Here is a 23,500-nt window from a genome sequence, read left to right as displayed (position 1 = left end):
ATTAGCAAATACATAAGTAAACATGTGTCAGATGGAGATAAATAAAAGGAGGGAGAAGGAAATGCCAGAAGGGTGAGGTAGAGGCTGCTGTTTTATATAGCGTGGCCACCTTATTAAGAAGAGACATTTGGTCAGTGATTTGAAGGAAGTGAGAGAGGGAGCAGTGTGGCTACACGAGGGAAGAATGTCTTGGCAAGAGAAAACAAGTGCATAGATCCGGAGGCAAGAGTGTACTTGGTGTGCAAGAAACAGCAAGGTCAGTGTGGCTGGAGCAGGTGGGAAGAGTAGGCAGGAACCAGCTCAGAGAGACGGGGAGGCAGGCGGGCGGATCTGCTGTGGTTTTGTAGGCCACTTTAAGAACTTGTTTAGTCCAAATAGGTAGGAAGGCATTGGCGGACATTGAGCAGAGGAGTGACAAGGTAGGAATCACCCTGGCTGCTTTGTGGAAAATAGAATATAGGGGGGCAAAGGCAGAAGCGGGAGCCCAGTTTGGAAGTTGCTGCAGCATCCAGGTGAAAATGGTGGGGGTGGGGGAGGGCATGGACAAAGTGCCAGTGCTGGAGGTGGTGAGAAATGGTTACTAGGCTCGGAATGTATTTTGAAGGTAGAACTGGTATGGTTCTCGCATGACTCCAGGGTTTTGGCTCAGATAACTGAAAGAATGGAGCTTCCATTTACTAAGATGGGGAAAGCTGTGGGAGGGACCAGCCAGGGATTCAGTTTCGGACTTCTGAGCTTGAGATGCTTAGTGACCCTGTGTGGTGTTGAGCAAGTAGGCAGTGGGATATACTAGATACGATTTTAGGAGAGAGGTTTAAAATGTTCATTGGTTTCTATTCATGAATCTCTCATTTTAACTCTGAGGAACAAAAGGCGGGAAATTAATTGTATTCAGTCAAAGCCATGAGTATTATTAAAACCTTCTAAGCCCCCAAGATTAGGGATTTTTGTCACACTCATCATACATATCCCAGCATTTAGCAGAATGCTTAGTGTATAGAACATGCTCAGTGTGCAATTGTTGAATACTAAGTTAGAGAGAAGGTGAATAACTAGATTAGAAGAAAATGATTGGAAAAGCCTCCAAGTATGGACACACCAAATAGATGGGGGATGGGAAAGAATTTCTCCGAGTTATTTGTGGACCCAAGGGGTGAAATGATTCTCACTTTATTAACTAGTTAAAAAAAATTTTCAGCTAATACATAAATAAATTTGAACTATGTAGAAGTATACAAATTAGAATTAAAATCTCCCCTCCCTATTCACATTAATGCTCAATTTCATTCTCTAGAAATAGGGGGAAAAATTTCCTATGTATATAAACATATACTTCCTACCTGTCAGCTTTTAAAAAAACACACTCATAAATGGGCCTTACGTATTGTTCTATAGAAGCTTTCCTGCCTCATCTTAACAATGTACCTTGGACAGCTTTCTTTTTCAGTATATATACGCGTAGGTCTGCACTAAGAGAGGCGGTATAGTGTGGACCCTGGAGCCAGAGCACGTTAGCCCCAAGGCTGGCTCAGCATTTACTAATTATGTGACCTTGCAAGTTACTTCACCTTTTTGTAAAATACGGGCGGTACTAATTACCTACTTCAGAGGATTGGCGTGTGGATTAAATAGTTGGTACATGGTAAACACTGTTTAAGTATTTGCAAATATTGCTGTTTTTATTTATTTATTTAGTTTCACAGATTTTTATTGGGGAATTGGGGAAGGGGAACAGCCAAGATGTTGTCCTTCTATCTTAGTTGTGCAGGGCGCAGCTAGCTAGGCTCCAAGTCCAGTTGGCAGCTGGCGGCCGCTCAGCTCAAGGTGCTGTGCTCAATCTTAGTTGCAGGGGACGCAGCCCACCATCTCATGTGGGAGTTGAACCGGCAACCTTATTGTTAGGAGCACGTACTCTCACCAGCTGAGCCATCCTGCCACCTGTTGGCAGCTCAGCTCAGGCGCAGCTCACAGGCCCAAGTGGGAATCGAACCAGTTGACGCAGTTGCTCAGAGCTCGCGCTCTTAACCAACTGAGCCAGTCGGCCCGTCCTGCTATTATCTTTTGAATAGGTACAGAGTATTTAGCTGTGCAGATTAACCCTAATTTATTTGACTACCCCTGTTAATTGGTGTTTAATTTGTTTCTAGTGCTTTTACCTATATATCTTTATGTATTTTTGTTTTGTTTATTTGAGAGCCATTTATAGGACAAATTTACTTAAGTAAATTTTCTGAGTCAAAAGATGATTTTTGATCATTGGTCCAGTAATATTTTATCATACATATTCATTTAAAGTCCTAATTCTGGTTAAACAAATTTAACAAATTTTCTTTGCAATCTTGAAGAAAACCAACAGATTAAAATCTGATGAAGGGACAAAGAGCAAATATTTTATTAAACCTTATGAATTGCTATTTTCATAACTTAAAATAGCTAGTTTCTATAATTTTATATGCTTAGGAAGGTATCATTTATATTCTTGGAGTGTTAAAAATTGTAAATACGTTAGGTGTTTTCTATTTATATTTTGTGGTTTAGTGATAACGGTTTTTGTTTTTGTTTTTTAGGTTAATGTTTTTAATGTTACAAAGTTGACATTTGTGTAAATTTGTCTGTTGGGCCTGATTTTACCCTATATAAAGTAAAACCCACTCAGCTTTTGTGGGTGAGAAACTTCAATAGGAATAATGTGTTCTTGTAAGTTATGTGATTTTTATGGTTTTTTAAATAAATAAAAAAAAGTGTGTGATAGGACCAAAATTTTTGTTTCTATAGCTCCAGTTTGAGCATTAAATTTAACTGGGCACTGAGCAAAGAATGGAGAAGAGCTAAAACAGTTTATTTTTCACTTGAACATGCAAAGTTTTTATAATTCAGTTTGAGTACTTGTTTAGGCTAAGAACAAATTCCATAAAGAAAGTGCCAGCAAACACATTTAGCTTTTTTTTTTTTCACATCTCCCCCACTTTAAACATTTTTCAATTACAGTTTATATTCAGTGTTACTTTATATTAATTTCAGGTGTACACATTTAGAAATTTTATCTAATAATGAAAAGAATGGACATTAAATATGTTGCCATATTTATTAATCAAAGTGGTAAACTTGCTAATATCTAGTATAAGCAAGTTGGCATGAAGAGGGCACCAAGACACATTGCTTACATGAGTGGATTCTGGGACAACTTTTCTGTAAAGTCATTTAATAACACATGGCAGAAGCTCTAAAAGTATTCATGCTTCTTGATTTAGTACTTTTATTTCTGGAATTCTGTCCTGATGAAATAATCAGAGATGTCAAATATTTGTATGCAAAAGTATGTGTTTATTTTCATTCTAATGTGAAAGACTGGAGTATCTTAAGTGTCCATCAATAGAGGAATATTTAAATGCATCATAATATCTATCACATAGATGTGCTGTATAGCTATTAAAGTTCATAGTCTCATGAAAATTAGAAAATGTTTATGATATGTTAGTTTGTTTAAAAAGCATGAAGATAAATAAATGTACTAATTAATAGTCGTTATGGGTAATGTTATGGGATATATTCTGAACCTTTTGTTTTTCTTGTTTTTTTTCTGTATTTAAAAATTTTTACAATAAAATCATATATTTGTATTGAAATAGAAAGAAAGTATTACCAAAATAATGACATTATCATTTATGGACCCTTTTCCTTGAAAGGTTTTAAAAAAATTTATAAAGGTGTCATCTTTTTATAACCCAATTTAATACATATTTATTTAATACCTGTTATTTTACATGCTAGACAGAGTCCTCTCCCTGTAGTTAGGAAGACCCTGCAGTCTGGTAAAGGAGATAATAAAAGCATAAAACTAATATTAATATGTATGAAATAGATGCTGTAAATGTCGTAAGAGGGACAAAACGATATAGAGGATTCATAGAACGTAGGATTGTATCCAGCTAGGAGATATAAAACAAAAACAAAAACGGTAAAAGAAAACAAATGCTGAAGGACAAGCAGATGTTTGGGAAACTAATAGGAAAGAAACTTTTAAGTGATAGGTATAGTTTGAACAAAAGCCCCGCATGGGTTATATGTGGAGAAATCCAGTTCAGATAGATTATGCGGTGAGTTAAGGGCGAAAACCAGATCATGGGTTGATACTGGATTACTGAGTTCAAATGCCCTTATGTAGCTGGTACCTTATTCAGTGGGTGGAGGGGATTTGGGTTCTTGAATAGAAAAATGACATTATAAGATCTGTGCTAGAATGAGAGGTTAATTGGGCAGCAGTTAGCATGGTAGAGTGATCCAGGAAGGACTTAAAGTAGAGATCTGGTTGTAGCTATAATGTTACTCCCAGAAGCAGAGTGGTCAAAGGAATTAAAAGAAGAGAAAGACTGTGAAAAACCTTACAGGTAGATCCTATAGGACTTGGAAACTTGTCAGATGTAGAAAGAACAAGGGAGAGAAAATCATCCAAGTTTGGTCCAAAGCTTTTGTGCCAGAGTGCTCGGAATTCAGAAAGAGGAAGTGATTTGGGTAAAAATAAAGAATTGAGGCACATTGCCGTTTAGATTTCAGTAGCTCATCCAAGTGGAATTGGCCTAGGAATGAATGAAACTTTTCTTAGAACGTGACTAGACACTGTTTCTTGCTGACCACTGGCAGTAATGTTACAGCTGTAGGCACTGTGATGGCGCATGTCATTCTGATGGATTATCATCTGAGGTCACAGCACTGACTGAAGGCCTTTCATGTCCTGCGTACTGTGTAGGCACTAGGCACACAAAGATGAAAGGACTTGGTTCTGCCCTCACAGTAGTAGTGACCATCTAGGAGAATTGAAAAAGACATGCGCCTTTTTTTGGGGGGATTGCACACAAGAGTCCCATCTTCTGGTATAGACATTATTGTTAGTATGCCACAATAGATGTATTTGTGATAAGAGGAGTGCAATTATTGTTGTCAAAAGGCTAAAAAAGATGAAATCAATGCATAGCTCCTTTTGTGAGTGAGCTTCAAGGCCACATATGAATCCTTCAACTTTAGATTAAATGTGGGAAAATATTAAACATTCAGTATAATCTAGTGAGGACAGAAAGCTAGCTAAGGAAAAAGGAGAGGGGAAAGTTAAACACCAAATGTCCCATGCTGTTAATTGTTATCAAAACGGGAGAGGACTGTAAACTAGATCACGGGTAGAGGAGACGTATGAGTAACCTAGTGTTAATATTATGACACCTACCCTTTATTGAGCAGGTACTCTATACTAGGCATAGTATCGGGAGTGCTTTATGTGTTTATTGAGTTTCTCTAAATGAAATGAAATACAAAGTAGGAAAAGATTTTTTGGATGCTTCCATTGACCTTTTTACGTATATAATTGACCGTCAGTGATTGTTTCCCTGGATTTAGTTACCCTTGGTATATGATGCTGAATAACAGCATTAAAAATGTGCTGAAAAAAGTTGCCTTCACCTTGTTAATAGAGGGATTCATTTTTAACACATTATTTCCCATTTTTGGAAGCTACAGTTCTATCTTCACAAAGTATGCTTTTGCAATGAGTGTTTTTAAGATTTCTGGATCAAATTTATTCTGTCTTGCAATACTGTTTCTAGTCAGTAGAGCTTTGGTAGGGTTTTGATACTTAACATAGTGATTTATTTATTCTTACTTATTTATTCAAAGACTCTAATTATAGCAAAAGAGGTTTAGTTTTTCATGGTTTAATAAAGCAAAAGAAAAATAAGGTGAAATAACTTCCTAACAAATATTGCTGGTAAAAGATTGGATTATTTTGTGTTTGTTTGACTTCTATGATTTCTGTGAAATTGATTTTTATGATTTTGGTTTTTATAGGTTTCTGATATATATCAGAATATAGAATCAGAATTACAATAGCTTGCCTCATTAATGGCTTCCCAATTAATATTCTTTAATTGTATTACTTGGTCTCATACCACACATGATGTGTATGGGGAGGGGAGAAAATGGGAAAAATATTATTAATATGTCATTTATAATGGTGTAATTATATACCAGATGCCAAATCTCCCCTCTAATACTGGACGGGGCATTTTCAAAATGGAATAATATTACAGGTTTTTTTCCCCAATGAAGTATACAGTTTTAAGTAGCACTTACTTATGGATTTCCACTTAACCAATGGGCCATGCTTGAAAAAATTATTACATAAACAAATCAGAACATAAATGTTTCTAAAGATAAATTATATTTAACTTTAAAGCAGAAATTCAGCTTTGAGATTTCATATTAGTATTTGTTATTAATTTCCCTTCAAAGGAAGAAATTGGTTGTTGTTTAAAAAATGATATTTGGAGAGATGTTTGAAACTGCAGTCAGCAATAGCAAGACATTTTATGAAAATGCTTGTCTTTTAGCAGATTTGATGTATTAATGGGTATCACTGACTGGCTTTTGATTGATTATTAGAATACTTTTTATTTTTCTAATGGCTTTAGTAAGTAACCATTAATTTGGGAACCTTAATTTTTTTTTTTTTTTGGTTATACTTGTTCACAGGTGGCAAACTCTGGTCCTATATCGGTAAATTTCTAAGCAGAAGTCCTGAAGAAAGCTTTGACATTAAGGAAGTGAAAAAATCTACACTTGCTAAAGTTCACCTACAGCAGCCAACTTCTAGTCCTCAGGACAGCAGCAGCTTTGAATCCAGAGGAAGTGATGGCGGAAGCTTGCTTAAAGTTCTGCCTTTGAAGACTAGCCTTACTCAAAGCTCTCAAGATGATAGCATCCAAGACGATGATGGCCAGGACAGCTCTCCAAAATGGCCAGATTCCGGCTCCAGCTCAGAAGAAGAATGTACTACTAGTTATTTAACATTATGCAATGAATACGGTCAAGAAAAGATTGAACCAGGGTCACTGAATGAGGAGCCTTTCCTGAAGCCCGAAAAGAATGATGTTACCACCAAAGCTGTTGAAAGCATCCCAGCACACCCTGCTGCCGACAGTGACAGCTCCAGCACACAGCTGTTAGCTCCTGAGCTGAAGCTCTTTCCTGGAAACGATGACCTGGAAGCAGCTAGTCCTCCAAGAACATCTGACTCCCTCAGTAGATCGAAAAACAGCCCCATGGAATTCTTTAGGATAGACAGTAAGGATAGCACTAGTGAAATCCTAGGACTCGATTTTGGAGAAAAAATATATAGCCTAAAGTCAGAGCCTTTGAAACCATTTTTTACTCTCTCAGATGGAGACAGCACTTCCAGGGGTTTTAATGTCTGTGAAAGCAAAGTTATCGCTCAGGACACCATTAGTAGGGGCTCAGATGACTCTGTCCCAGTCATTTCTTTTAAGGATGCTGCTTTTGATGATGTCAGTGCTACCGATGAAGGAAGGCCTGATCTTCTTGTAAATCTACCTGGTGAATTGGAGCCAACGAAAGATGGTGCAGCAATGGGACCCACTAAGTTTACACAGACTAATGTAGGCATAATAGAAAGTAAACTACTGGAGGCCCCCGATGTTTTATGCCTCAGGCTTAGTACTGAGCAGTGCCAAACTCTAGAAGCAAAAGGCCCAGACGAATTGGGGGATCCCTCTAGACTTCAATCCCATGCTATAACAGAGAAACACTTTGTACAGGGGGGTCTTGGGATGTTATTTGCAGCAGCTGTTGATCATAGTAGCTCAGGACACTTGTCTTTGTTACACAGCTCAGATCCTAACTTTCAAGGACTTGGAGCAGTTGAGTCGGCAGTTACTGCAAACAATACAGACGAAAGCTTCTTTCCTATTTCTGACCCACTCTCAGGTGCTAATGAACGTAACGCCAACACAGACGCTTTAAAAACTGAAGAAGTATTGCTCTTTACAGATCATACTGATGAGTTGGCTGAAGAGGAACCTGCTTTATTTCAGAGAGACTCGGTGACTAAGGCAGAGAGTGGGTTAGCACTAGAAGGAGACCAGGAAATACATCAGATTTTTGAGGACCTTGATAAAAAATTAGCACTAAACTCCAGGTTTTACATCCCAGAGGGCTGCATTCAAAGATGGGCAGCTGAAATGGTGGTAGCCCTTGATGCTTTGCACAGAGAGGGGATTGTGTGCCGCGATTTGAACCCAAACAACATCTTATTGAATGATAGAGGTCAGGAACTTTTGCAAATGCATTTCTTTTTATTCGCTGTTGCTTCCAATTAACTGAGTAGGCGTTTTATCTTGTAATTAGTATCTTCATTTCCTGTCTAGAGCTTCATTATCAGTGCAGCAAATTCACCCCCAGTAATAGCTTCTAGTACTTAATGATGCCATTATTCTTAATGATACTGTTTTTAGCTACAAAAGGAGTAATTACAGTTCACTTCTGCAGAAAATGGAAGAGAAAAATGTTTTGATTTCTCCTGTCGTTTTGTTTTTAGGACACATTCAGCTAACGTATTTTAGCAGGTGGAGTGAGGTTGAAGATTCCTGTGACAGCGATGCCATAGAGAGAATGTACTGTGCCCCAGGTTAGCGCCATCTCCTACCGTGTTTCACTTGAAAAAGTAGTTCGGCAGCTCTCGTTTCTTTATAGAAGTTGTGTTTTTCACTAGCAGTTCACGTATATGTTGGATTCGGTTATCTCTTTAACCTTTCAAAAAAAAATTGGGGGATAAAACCATTATATAGTTTTATAATGTTTTATGTGTACATGTATATGTGTGTATATGTATTTATTGTTGTCAGATGGGTTTGTACTTGTAGAACGGGCAATGAATTCTATCTTAGAAATGTCTTAACTTCTTAGTGTTTAGAAAGACCTTAAAATACCCTGAACCTCTTTAAATGGGTGCTTTTTATTAAGATGTGTGAGGTAATTGACTGAAAGGGCAATCAGTATTCCTAAGGCTAAAAATGGGTAAAATGTGGAATTAAAAACAAAAACAAAAAACAATGTTGTGACTTCAGTGATGAGCCAACCTGGCATTTTAGAGCAGAATTTAAAGCGTTCTTTATATTTGAGAAATGTTAGGGAGCTTGTTCTTCTTGTCTTAAACCAGCCTACTTAGCCAAATATTTGACACAACAGGTCTCTCTTGCTCTTGCTGTATTGTCTTTGTTTTATAAAAATTAGAGATTTATTTCTGGGGGTGTTAGATCCTTTGTTGGTAATTACAGGTTGCTGACGCACATGGTTTGGGTTGGAGTTAGTTTCTCTGTCATCAGTGCAGACTGGGCTATATTTGAACCCAAAGTTCGTTCACCTGTCGCCTGACATTCAGCCTCTCTGGATGGTCAAAGTTTCTTCACTTGTCACCCCACCGGCTTTCACAGGGGGCTCAGGCTGATTATAGTGACATGATCTGCTTAGCTGTTGATTAATACAGTATTTAGTGCTGACTAGCTAACCAATGTATTCCTGATGCAAACATTGTTCCCCTGCATAATGGGAAATGATTATAATTAGGATTGAAAGCGCGATCTTGTTTTTAGTTACAACCTTCATTGTTAAGAATTATTTCTGTATTGGGGAATTGCAAAGTTTTTCAACCTGCGAAGCAAATGTCCTAAAACCATTTCCTGCCAACAACGATTTGGATTTTCTTGTTGCTGTTACTCTCTTTCGTCCCCCAAGTCAGGGCTGCTTGTTTCTATGTCTTTCTAGGGGTAGCAGAGCGTGCCTACAGTTTGTTTGTTTCTCTCGAATAGGTAATACGTACTATGCTGTCTTTTTGAAACCTTGTTTGTATGATTTAGTTAATAGGATAACAAAATTTCATAGTAAAATCACTTTATTATGATTATCTGGTTCATTTTTTTTAACAGATCCCCTCATTTTCTAATTTGATAAGAAATAACATTTTATGTATCAATATACATAAATATACGAGTTAATTATAATGAATTTGGAGGTTTTAGATTCAGAGTTAAATTTGGGGAGTTATTTTAAGTGAAGTTCTGTTAAGTCCTGAAGTCAAGTGCAGTATAAACCATATTAAAACGAAATGGTTATGGGGCGTTGTTTAATGTTTATAACAGACTCATTATTTCCTATTAATATTGGTACTTTCTTATTGAAACTATCGGTAGGATTGTACTTTGGCATCCTAGCAGATTATTTTTCTTCAGTTTAAAGTACGTATTTACTTTAACATTATAGCATGTTGACGTCTTAAGAGTTGTAATATATGTGGGAAAAAACCATACTACATTCACCAATAGAGACACACTTTCAGTTTTGTGTACTGAAATACGGATTTTAATACAGATCGTTTCCAAGTTCTAATTTTTAAGCTTTAGCCCAGAAATCGCAATTCTTCTAGTTTACCAGCAGGTGGCAGTCTACCATTAATGGATTTTTTTTGCTGTCATCTTCCAGGTTGTCCTTCACTAACATTTGAAAAATGCTGTAGTCTGAAGAAGGGCTTTGTTTTAATTATTTGCATAAGAGAATTATACTTTCAAGCTTTGTGAGTTGCAAAAGTGTTCTAGTATTATTAATGCACTGAACAGTGTGGAAAGTCTCTTCATTCTGTGGGCCTATTAATTTGTTTTATCAACAGGATAAAATAAAACCAGTAATGGCCTTAACTGAAAAGTAATGCTAGTGTTCTAATTTAGAGGATCTTAAGCCGAGAGAGTGCAGAACTCAGCTAAGACTGTGTACTCCTGCTCCTTGCTTATAATGCAAGGGGAATTGGAGCAAAAATTTATAAATTACTGTTTGTCCCCAGATTGAGTAGCAGTGCTACTGATAAAAAACTGCACGTGGGCTTTCCTCCTCCTCTCAAAGGGGTGGGAGTAATGATAATATACTAATATTTCAATGCCTAAAAATCACAAACCAATGAATGCACTGGGACATAGAGTACTTAGTCCTCTTTTGATCTACTCTTAAAAGCACTAAAGGTTGAAGTAATTCTCCCTCCATTCCCTACCCCAGCCCTCCCATTTCTCAACTCTAACCTTAGAATTATTGCTCAAGTAACTCCAAAGCATGTTAAGCACCTGATGTTTGGTGAGAAAGTAAAGTTGTCACAAAACTGTGATGAGAATGATTCACTGCTGTTTAAACAGCATGCAGCCTCTACCCCCCCCACTCCTCCTGCCTGGGAACCCTTATCACATATCTGTCCGAAAAACATTATCCACCTGCCCTGTGCTTTATAATATCAGCAGTGTATCTTTTAATCTTGTGGATGATGTGCCTTTATATTTTGAGAAAAATTTCCAGTAACAGACTCGATTTACATGGACAGAAACTTGAGCAAATGCCAGACTAGCAGGGGGGCCATTATTCTGCTCTATAAATAAGTTTTAAAAAAACACACACACAGAAACCTGTGAATCAACATGTTTTGGTCTAATTGAGGGGAAAAGCAAGATAGATAAATTTTGATATGCAAATGATTACCTTCTGTTATTTAAGTATAGTTTCTGCCAACTTTGTGATCTTAGATTTTAAAAAGCCATAGTCATTTCAACAAGGATGTCCAGAATTCACAAGTTTCTACAACAAAGCGAAGAACTTAAAAAAAAACAAAAAAGTTGCCACTTTTTGATATTAAAGAAAACAAATCCAATAACAAAAAGACAAAAACCACGGAGCGTTCTCTGTCTACATCTGTGAAAAAGCCAGCAAATAAATGACTGCAGCTGCAGGCCCATCAAGAGGGTCTTGAGAATACGAATTCACTGATCAAACCCAGCCCTGTTTTCAAAGTAGAAGCCATTCCTTTTAGGTTCACTTTGTATCCTCAGATTATCTAGGGTGATTCTCTAGAAAGGTTTTATTTTAAATAAACATCATTCATGGTAAATGGGTTCCTTTCATACCAGAGAAACAGAACGGAGCTCAGGAAGAGAGAGAGCAAAGACATAGTCCCCAAAGTAGGAACAGATTGTATAGCGCGACAATATAAACATAACAGTGTCTAGTCTCCATATTAGGAGACGTTCAGATGCTGGGTGAAGAGACTTTTAGACAGGTTCTCCTGTTTTTCATTGTGTGCAATTATAGACTAAAAACTGGAGTCAATTGGTTATTCTTCTGCAGAGGACTTCCTTGTAGTTCTTCTGACTTTATTTCTATTTGTGCACACACATGAACACGCACTCAAAGGAGTTTAATGTGCTTTATCCTTGGAACTATTCATTGATCATAATATAGAATAAATTTCTGTTGTAGCATTTTAAGTCGAAAGGAAAAGTAAAATGTCGAGGCAGTATTTTTTTATCAGTATTTTTTCGCAGTGTTGACTCATTAAAAAAGCAGCTAGAAAATAGAACCCGTAATATTAAGCATATAAAATACAAAAGACTGTATTTGGATGTTTAATATGCAACTTAAGACAAATAACATTATATGTTAGTTATTATGCAAATATCACCACTGAAGTTTCTCTTTCTGGTCGTTAAGAAGTTGATTTGGCATCCTATCAGCCCACATCCTTCTTCATTTTCCTCCCCATTTGTAAGCCTTTATAAATGCTTGATATTTACATTGATATTTCTCATTGAGTACTTTTCACACCTGAGAGTTTATAGTTGGATATGTGTGTAAATTGAAGACGTCCAAAATGCTCTTTTCTGCAGCCCAATCTCCACGCTCCCAGATGTCAAATGACAGCTTTGCTTCCTCTTAGGCGATTTCACATTTGGAAACAGCTCACAGCTGACAGGGAAAAGTGAAACAGAAAAAATCATGCTGAAAACTATCTGCAAAATTCAGTTTTCGAGCATGACATTTATTTACTACCCTCCTTTGCTCTTCTAGCCTGACTTTATCAAATAGTCCATGAATTTATCTTTTGGAGGGTAGTCCTCCCCCGCCTGTCTCCATAAACATGTTTTACACACAGTTTGTTACTTTTTAAGCATGGTGCGCTGTGTGATAATTACACATTTGATAATTAGACCTAGGACTAAGACATGGATGGTTTAAAATATCAGGAGGCCATCAGAGTTTTAAAATTTAGAATATTGAGATGGAATTGAGAATGACCAAACCTCGATATATCTCCCATATCAGCCATTACTCATTGCACGGCTTGGTGCAAGTTATTTAAGACTTTCTAGGCCTTAATTTACCAGCAATGAAATAGATTTGTATACAAAAGGTCACAGATGTCAAATCCTCTAATACCCTTCTTATACAAAATTTAGTCAAAATTTAAGTCTATCTTATCAAGGCAAGAATTTTTCCCCCCAAGGATAAATACTGATTTCTTATCTAGGGTTAAAAGAATTACTTCACTTGAAGGACTTTGTAAGTACACATTTTAGAGTTTTTACATAAAGTATATCATGTAGAAATGAGGGATTTATGGGAAATAATTAGAAGAAAAAAGCCAAGACAACTTTTGAGTAGGGCGAAGTTTGAATGCCAAGATGCTCACCAAGTAAAATTGTTTAAAGAAGAAAGAATCGTTTTTATCTGAGAATTTTGGAGTCCTGGGTAACTTCATCACGCATGCAGAGTCTAATTTTAGGAATGCAAAGTTGGTAGAGAAAGCAAACAAATATAGATACAGATTTTGAAATAATAATGATATAACCAGGAAACATGGCTATGTCCCTGGTGTAGTCTTTTTTTTTTTCCCCCCTCCAAAGGAGTAAAGAAAAAGACAAGAGGGAGCTTTAGAAATAATTTTAAAAGAGTAAAATATTTGTGGTTAACATTTAAACATGATGCTTCAAACAGTAACTCTTTTGTTTGATTTACCCTTAAGCAAAACTTCAACAGTAGTGTCTGGTACATAGTAAATGTTTTAATGTTTTCCTTGAGTGATTAGCAAGTACTTTTAATCTTTTGCCTTTGGTTGTTATTGTCATAAAAACTAAATCTGTATCCTTTTTGAGAGAACCAGTAACTTTTCAAGTGTGTGATAGAGTAGTGAAAATTTTGCACTGCAGGGAATTGCCTGATGGCAGTCTCTGTATATTGAAGAAGCTTGTGCTCTGAGTATAGAGCCATATTAGGATAAGCAAAAAGGGCGTCAAGTCAACTCAGGTCTTACCTTATTCAGGCTAGGCCCTTCTGATGGAAAGAAAATTAAAGGGTTGCTTTATATAGGTTTGAGGGTCTGAAACCTTGGGATCCCTCCCCAGGTAGGATGTATCCTGGAGCCCTCACAAACCCCCTGATGATGGGCCAGTCACCTTCAGCTCTGCATTAAGGTCACTCCATATTGAAATAGACTCAGTCTGAAATCTTACTTCTCATCAGGCCAGGATGGGATTTGTGTCTAGGGGTAGGAATGAGACAGAGTAATAGTGACGTGTTCAGTCTCTGCTATTTGGCTCCTTAGTGAATGTGAAGAACATATTAGCCCCTCTCAAGAGAAGGAATTCTTTAGCTGTTGGAACTAGTGAAAGAACTGATACTGTATTTCACCTCTTCTGTCTGAAAACGTTATCTCTGTTCATTTCGTAATACTACCTGATATTGGAGAATTGGGGGGTTTATCTCAAGCTTTAAATTATTAAGAGGAAGTTAATTGTAACCTCTTATTTATTCCAGACCTTTCTCTTTATCATCTTGGACAAACTTCTTTTTTTTAGAACAGGAGCACAAGACTAGATATTTGTACTCTTAAGTAATAGTGGCAGTGTAATGCTGCCTAATTTTTAGGTCCAAATTGATTTTTGGATACTATTCCGTTAATTGGGCTCTCAACCATATTTTTATAAAGAAGAAAGTGGACTTTTACCTCTGCTATTTAACAGAAGCTATAATGCTGAGTTACACATTAGGTACTAGAACTATGGCCAACTACTTTAACCAAATGATCAGTTCTGTACCATGAAAAACCTTGTTTTTGAATTTCCATAAAGTAACCAGGGCTTACTCCTTCTAAGCAATTATTTGCAAATACTTCCTTCAAATAAATGTTTTAAAAATGCTAGATTTAAAAAAATTAATGATAAAGCACATCAAATTCCTGAAGTTCCTTTAATAACAGTGCATGTAGCTATGACTGCCTAATGTGGCAAGAGCAGTGGAGAGAGAAAGAGAGAGAGAAAGGGAGAGAAAGGAGAGAGAGTGCGCTGCATCTGTCATTTTCACAATTTTCAGTTAGCCTTTTTCTTATCAATCAACTCGAATGGCTTTGGCTGGGTAACACTGTGACACCTGATGGCTATTCAGAATGGAGTTGTCATGATATGATCAATGGAAAATGGAGCATGTTGTTGTTTTTTTTCTACTAGAAATGCAGGGTAAGGGAGATAGCAAGATTGTATAGAGCTCAGAATTGTCATTATAATCAGTCAACCAGAAGTCACATGGTAGTTACCTGTTTCTTATTTTATCTTACAAGAAAACAGTATAGTAATGATATCTATAAACTCCCTCGAACAAGTAATTCTTGGCTCTGGAATGCTGAATCAAGTTAAATCAAAGAGTTTTGACTCAAGTTGTGCAGATAATTGCAGCAAAGCTCAACATGGTTGCCAGGTCACCACGACAACAAGAAATTTAGAGCAGGGTAGTGGGAGAGAAGCACAATTAGATATTTTGTCAAGTCTAGCCTGAGTGAGCTGAGTGTAGTGTTGTACTTACGCCCACATCCCCACGTATAATACAGCAGACCCAGGGTTTCAGGTAATTAAATTACCTGGAAACGAACTGAATTAATACGGTGGTGTCAGGAAGCCAGGCTAGAGACTGGGAGGAGCCAAGACAGCAAGTGTGTTTAAGGCGGAGCCACACCCACCTCTCCCACCACCTGTGGCGCTGTGCACACGAGCAGAGCCCCAGCTGCTGCAGACGCTTTGATCTGGCCTGTCATTGGCCTTCTCTGGATAATAGTGACAAATTGGAATGACACAGGCAACTTTTAAACAGTTCACAAAGCCCCGCCCCCAAGTACGGTATTTGAATAATCAATTGGGTAAGATGTTGGAGGACTTTATGAAATGTAGAAATGCTAATTGGGCCACCAGCATTTTCTGAAATAGTATAAAATAAGGAAAAAGGAGCAAAATGCCCATTTGAAAGGATGGGCTAGGAAATGCAAATTCCAGGCCCTAGATTGTCTCTCACCCTGAGAATTAAGAGATGTCGTGAGACCTTCGGCAAATAAATTTCTTATATCTAAACCGCCTCATTTCAAATATACGGTCTCTCTAAACAGTTGTGCACTCTCAGACTTTTAAACTTTAAACTTCTAAACTTTGATGATTTAGGTTATAGGTATTAGAGGAATAACCCAAACCTGGAATTAAAATGCAATTTTATTCTCATAGTTGAGAATGGCTTTTAGTTTTGGTTTTGCTTTTAGTTGAAACATTTTGTCTTGTTTGTGGAAACTGTGAAAAATATGTCTGTATATCTAAAATGATACCTTGGGGAGAAACTAGGCAGTATAATTGTCCTGCAGCACACTTAAATGCATATGATTTTGATAACATTTAAACAAAATTACTGACAATTATGTCACCAGACCAGCAGCCAGGTAGAATAGCCAGTTTACGCATTTGTAGCACGTTTCATGTAATTGTGTTCCTGGATTCCTTACATTGGAAAGGGGCAGGGGAAACCTTGCATTATCTCCCAGTCCTGCCTTCTGCCTGCTCCCAGGGCTTTTTTCCCCTGGAACAAACTATAGTGGTTGTTGTGCTGTGCAGAGGGGAGCACTGGGAGGTGCCCCTCCAGCACCCCACTTGAAGCCACCATCATCTCTCGCCTGGACCACTGCACTCATCAGCTGACTGACCTCCATTCTCAGCCCCCTTTTATCTGTGTTTCATCCAGCAGCCAGAGTATGCCTTAGATAATGTTTGAAACTTTCTAGCTGCCACATGTAAAGCTGCAAAAGGACCTAATGTAGATTTCCGTGTGCAGTGGGACTTGAATGTGATGAGGCCTTTGGAAGAGCTTTGAATGAATGCCTCGAATGAACAATGCTACCAGACACAAGAGTGATATATTTATTTAACAAGCATTTATTTAAGTGCCTCCTGTATCCCAGGCACTGTATCTAGGAGCTAGAAATAAAGGACATAATTGGTATAACACTGACAGTTACTTCTGAAGATTTATATAAAAAAGAGACTTCCCAAACAGAAGACATACTATTGGTTAACTAGGACATTAATAGACCTTTAAAGGTGAATAGTTGCATTTCTAGACTGGTAGTTTACCAAGCTAGCAAAAGATATGCTTAGCTGTCTGTATATTTGCAGTTTAGTTCCATATATTGCTGGACACACAAAAAATTTTCTTCTGTGTTTCTTTCCCTTTGCTCTTTAGTCATCAGCTGTAGTGGAAGACTAATGCTTAGCCCCTGCATAGAAAATCTTTATACACAGCGAGAGCTGGTGAGAGAAATTGACTAGAATTTTGTAATTCTCCTCCCTTTTCAATTAGCAACAGATGCTGCCGGGAAAGACTGTGTAGAAACATAGTGCTGGTGTTTCCATGTTCTAGCTGACATGGAATGCTCGTTGCAGAAGAAAGATGTTCTTTTCCTTCGTCCAAGTATGTCATTAATAATAGATCACATTTTTTTTTTAAACCTTTCTCTACTCCTACGTAAGGCCATTAATGATGTCTGGCTCTCTGGGAAGAAAGTTAACAAATTTTGGATCATTTATAACAGCATTTAAATCTTATTGAACACTTACAGACTTTATGGAAAATGTAGGCACTCCAGCTCTTTTTCTGACACTATAAAAGTGTACAGGTATTTAACTTTAAAACTTATAAGAATATGGCTTAATTTTTATATTGTTTTATTCACCAAAAATCTCTTTTATTCCAAAAGCTAATATATTTTTGTTACTTATGTTTCTTTTCCAAAATAAAGAGCTGGAACTCTTAAGGTCAGATGTTTAAAGTTAATTTTTAAAAATTATTTTGGAAAAATTCCTGTGGCATTAGGAAAATATATTCTTTCCTTCCCCAAAATATACTTATTACTGATTATCATTTTAATGTATTACATAGTTCTGTGCCTTTAAAATTGTTCTGTCATTCTGATATTTGGATAAAGTGCTATGTCATTTATGTGACAAGTTCTTCCAGAGTCTGAATGTTGCTTTAATTTGATTATTACATAAGCACTCACTTGAAACAATTGCTGCTTTTTTCATTGAGTTTTATATGACCTCTTTAAAAAAATTTTTTTTTTTTAGGTTCAGGTTTAATATATGACCTCTTAATAGTTCTACATTTTTTTTTAAAGATTTTTATTGGGGAACTAGGGGATGGGAACAGTGCTGGGAAATTAGGGGAAGGGGAACAGACAAGTTGCTGTCCTTTTGTTTTTCAGTCTAGTTGTGGAGGACATTGCTTCACTGGCCCAAGTTGGCACCATCATTGCGATCTTCCCCAGCGAGGCAGATCAGTTGCCAGCTTCTGGATGGCCGCTCACGCTGGCTGCTGGCTACACACGGTAGCCCATGGCAACCCACTGCAGCAGGGGCTGCAGCCTACGCCGTCGCTGGCGACTCACGGCAGCCCAGCTCCAGGTTGAGCTGTTGTTCGGCATCTTAGCTGTAGAGGGCAGTGTCACTGGCCCTCATATGTGGGATCCAAATCGGGGCGCTCTGACGTCCCAAGCCAGCTCTTAACCAACGCGCCACTCGGCCAGCCCTACATTTTTTTTTAATACTTGTCCTAAATTGAAATAGAATTTCTCTATATGTGAACTTCTTGTCTAAGAAAACTCTGAACTTTATTTCCTACCATATCTTGGAAGGAAGATAGCAATGACAGAACATACTGCCAAGATGGAGGTTATGGAATTGTCTCTGGAGATTCTTGGAATGGGTGTGGGCAGCTAGTGTTAGTAGTAGAGGTGAATGGAAGGATGAGATGACCCGTTTGTCTCCCTTAGTGGAAAAACCAGGGAACAGAATCAAGTGATGGCACCAGTTTGAAGGTGTGCCTCAACGAATCCACCAGGAGGTAAATGTTGGAAAAAAACAAAAAGAGAAGTAAATGTGGAATGTCAGATTCCCTTATTTATCAAGCATTATAACAGTAATGTCTCATAAAGAAGAGTAAATGCTGAATTTGGGATGTTGAGAGCACTACAGTTGCTTGAGATGCAGGACAATTCATCTTTATAAAGCTGTGTAGAAAGGTCGATCTTCACTTAAAGCTTGAGTTGGAGACACGTGTTCTAGCCTTTTCCATTTTCTGTACAATTGCCAGCATAGTTTTAGCATTATCTTTGGTTGGTTTTGAGCCATGTCTGACAAATCCATGTTGTTGAACTTGTATAGTCCTAAAAGGCAGGCCTGTAGGTAGGTACCTGTCAGGATTTTAGTGATGCTGGGATCACGTGGTCTTCCCAGTGTCTTTCAGGCTCCTCAGGTCTCAGTGGATACTTTCCTGCCTTCCCTTCACTTCTCATACAGATATAGAAGTTTTATGGCTTCCTGAGTCCAAGCTTTCTGCTTTTGTGCTCTTTTACTTTTTAGGAGCGAGGCTTTTTATAGTTTTGGGGTCAGGTTAACATTATAATATTATATAAGAGGATTATAAGATGGAGACTTAGTAAACTCTGACTGATTGTCATAGGGACTATAAAACTCTCTTACTCTGTTTTAGCAAGCCCTTTGACAATATGGGTTACTAAGGCAGCATTATTTTTCTGAAAAATATCCTGGCTTGTTTTAGGGTGTTCTAGGAGGTGTGAAACCTGAGAAAACCACAGTAGGCAAAGCACATTTATGTTGTGATAGCTTCATTGTTTCACGTAAACTTGTTTATTCACTTGTGGAATGTGATCGTTTGAATCATTAGTGTGCATCAATAAGATTCTATACTGTGCTAGAGTATGAAAATTGACAGTACTAAAGAGAGAGTTCTAGAAGTATACTAAACTGTTCTCACATATTTGATGTCCTTAAAAAATTTTGTATGGTTTGAAATCTAATCTGGAGCTGATTCTGTGTCTCCATTACAAGATGATAACGGTTAATTTTGTGACACTGATTCATTTCATTTGCCACCAGGTCAAAATTTTAGAAAAAGGGGAGAGTGGCTGTGTCTGGAGAGGAGAAAAAGGAAGATTGAGGAATGCTAGCTCATTTTATCATAATCCCACTCTTTGGGCATCTTAGGTTAATGGAGAGAGAAGAAGTTATGAGCAAGGCTCATGAATGCTTTTGTGAACACTTTCAGGATCATAAAATTACAGGTAGAAAGGGTGTTAGAGGTCTGGGTGCCCTCATGTTCCATGACGTACCCAGCCAGGCTCAAACGGTAGCATAACTAGATCCCTGTCAATACAGTTCTTTGACTCAGAGACAAAAATCCAGGATTCTTTATTATTCCCAGCTCTTTGTGAGTTAATCTGAGAATTTGTTGTTGTAGAGATAAGTGTATTTTCCCCCTGATCACTTTGCTTAGTGCCTGTAGTATCGCAGCACTTGTGGAGAATAAGGATACGTACTATCTTACCATCTGAGAAATCGCAAACATAGAATGTACTGGTGGGGGAGGGGCATGCACAGAAACTTAACACGTTGGGTTTTATAGGAAAAATACTTTTAAAAATTGTGAAAACAGTGGTAGAAAATGTGTTTATGCTTTTTTTCCCCCAGAGACTTAAAAAATGCAAGGGAGCTTAAAGGGATTTCTCAGCTTTACCATATTATACTTTTAAGATAACCTCCCAAATTTATTTGGTATTTCTTTATATTCTCTACTTTTGAAGTTAGACACATATACCTGACTATTCACCTAGTGTTTGTAGTAGCTATCACGATGCTTTATATATAAATCAGTACTCTTGGTTTATACTTAATTTTTTTGTATAGAGCAGTGGTTTTGATAGCCACAGAACTTTAGGCTTCTTTTTGGCAATGCAATTTCAGGGTCTATCTTTACAATTTTAATCTAAGAATTAGAATTGGGGCTAATTTATAATGTTATATTACTATATTATAATATATTGATATTATATTACAGTACATTAATACAGTTCAGATTGGGGCTCTCCAGACACTGACAGTCCACATTTGAAGCAGTATGTTGGTCATTATCCACCTGTTAAGGACTCTGGCAGAAAATTACGAGGGATTTCAAAGCAGCGTAAAACCAATGAACCGAGTTCTTAGATTCCTTAGTTGAGCAAGTTCACAGAAACCAATAAAGGAATACACCATGTCTGTCTCATGAAGTGCCTGCCAAACTTTACCCAAGTACTTCTGACTGTGAAGCTGATATGAAATGGGTACCCCAGAGGACTAGTGAAATATGATCCCGAAGTTCCTTTGAAGTCTTTTTATCTTACAAATCCATGCAAATTTTACATTCTGTTCCATAATAGATCTGTGTTCCTTTTAATAGTAAAACAATATTCCACTCCCTCCCACACATATAAAAATCTTTATGCTCAGGAAGACATACTGTGCGTATCTGGTAGTTTCAAGGATCCCGCCCCCCCAAACACACACAGTGACACATTTCACCCCAATGCACATTGCCAGCAGTGATATGGGAAACCGGCGTAACATGTCGCTTTGGATGGTCTAGGCTACACTGCTTATGGCACTTTGGACCTTTTACTGAATTTAAAAGGCGCCTTCATAAACTCTGTTAGCCATTGATTGATTACATTCTGTGGACTTATCTCAGTGACCCTCTGCTCAATTCTAACAGGAAACCTTTCTGAGCAGAGACTTGTGTGTGTCTCTAGTCTAGAGCTCCTCAGGGTGTGTTGTTAGACCCTATAAAACCATCTCTTTAGTTTTTACAACTTTTCCTAAGCTGACTGGGTCATATGTCCCTCTTTTCCCAGGACACACAGATACAGTATTTTATTCTCCAGAGTCACCCTACCCAAATAAGTTCTCCATAAGGTTGCTTGGAAATTTTAAATAATTCGTGTAAAATGTTAGACACAGTTCCTTACATACAGTAAACAGTCAATAAATGTTAGCTGATATTTTATTGTTGCAATTATCGTTATTACAGTGTGTATCTACTATGAGCAAAGCAACAAATCATATACAGAAAGTGAGACTTGTTGGCAGCATATTCAAAACAGATGGCTGATCAATAATTTTGGGTCTTGTCCTGTGAACCAACATCCCCTTTGTTATAAATATAAAACTAAGAAACATACACTGCTTGCTGTATAATTAAAGAAAATAAAATAATTTAAATTCTTGAGCAAAAACGTGTTAGAACGCAAAGCCATTAACTATGCTAATGGAAAAACTGATTTTGGCCTCACATCATTTAGCCCCATGGCCAATGCACAGAGCTCTCTGGACGAATAGTGCCTAGTGCCTAGTGCCCGGTTTGTGCTGCTCATGTGTGTTGGTTGAATGAGCTGATAGGTTGAGACCTTGTTTTGGAGACCTGAGGATATACATGTCTGATTAAGCAAGACATTAGAATGTCATCTCATGGTCAATGAGAAGCCACTGCAGAACTTTGACACAGGACAATGATGTATTGCCTGCTTTAGGCTGGAAGGAAATGTACAAGTTTCTATTTGATGACAGGACCATGGTCAATTGCTTTTCCTTTCTGAAGTTTCTAAGAACATACATTTCCTTTCTGAAGTTTTCAGAGCACGCCTCTGGAGGTGATAGTGGCTCTCTGTGCGGAGGTTGGGAATGGGGGTGGGCACAGTGTATTTGAATCTGGGAGGGGTAGCATAAGCATTTTGAATGAGAGTCCCCAAGGAATTGTCCTTCAAGAGAATCACTATTTTAGGAAACCCTTGAGGGTCAAAGAATTTAGAGCTAAGTTTAACCTACTGGCCCTCACATCTAACCCTCATATTATGGATGAGATCAAGTGAATTCCTCAAGACTCTTACCCCCCACTCCTGCTTCCCAGTCCATTGCTCTCCCTAATGTATAATAACATTAAAGTTGTGGGGGAACACAAGATATTTCTGGAGGTTAATAAGTGTAAGAATGAAAATAAAAATCTCACCACCCCAGAGGCAAATCACTAACACATTCTGTCGTATTTTCTCACCAGTATTTTTTTTTCAAAACACATACTTTTAAAATTAGAATTCTATTGTTTTATAGCTTGTTTTTTTTTAATTTCATGTATCCAGACATTGACTTACATACTTAAACCTTGCATGAATGCATCATTTTAAATGCTTATGTAGTAGTATTCCATCGTATGGGTATGCCACAATATATATCATGAAATCTCTAGTTAGGTAGTTCTCAGGTTTTCAAACAAGCTCTTGTTTTATAAATGCAAACAACTCTAGGAGGATGAGGAAACTTTTGGTCACTCACACAGAAGTTTGAGTTAGTTAAGTATCTGTGTGTTCTTTTTGCCACCCAGCTGAGAGCAGCTGGTTAGAGAATGGAGGTTGTGATTGGGCCTGAAGCCCTGTAGGGAGAGGAAGGTCTGGGGAGGGGGAGAGACGGGGCGGAGTTCTACATATGGGCACATAAAACCCAGAAGAGGGTAGGTGCAGAGGGACTCAGAGAAGCCTGCTGAAATGGAGTAATTCAGTATTTTGCATAGGAATGGCTCTTTTTTCTTTTCTCTGGTCCACATGATCTTTGGTTTCAGACGTAAGCTATTTTATGAGTTTTGTGGGTCTTCCACACATACA

The 23,500-nt window shown here is 37.7% G+C and overlaps 1 protein-coding gene across 7 annotated transcripts in view; it reads left to right on the top strand.

The window, feature by feature from the left end:
- The window catches only part of RPS6KC1 (ribosomal protein S6 kinase C1), a 141,661-nt gene that overhangs the window by 100,327 nt on the left and 17,834 nt on the right, over positions 1-23,500 (top strand). For all 7 annotated transcript variants that reach the window (XR_002123132.1, XM_019635524.1, XM_019635530.1 and 4 more), the window contains 2 exons: positions 6,520-8,109; positions 8,381-8,470. Coding sequence is in view for 6 of the 7 variants with exons in the window: in XM_019635524.1 (XP_019491069.1) it covers positions 6,520-8,109; positions 8,381-8,470 (1,680 nt within the window). In the remaining variant the exon portion in view is untranslated. The remainder of the gene's footprint in view (positions 1-6,519; positions 8,110-8,380; positions 8,471-23,500) is intronic.

This window comes from Hipposideros armiger, unplaced genomic scaffold, assembly GCF_001890085.2.
Source record: "Hipposideros armiger isolate ML-2016 unplaced genomic scaffold, ASM189008v1 scaffold_22, whole genome shotgun sequence".
Classification (NCBI taxonomy): domain Eukaryota; kingdom Metazoa; phylum Chordata; class Mammalia; order Chiroptera; family Hipposideridae; genus Hipposideros; species Hipposideros armiger.
This window is presented reverse-complemented; position numbering and strand designations above follow the sequence as displayed.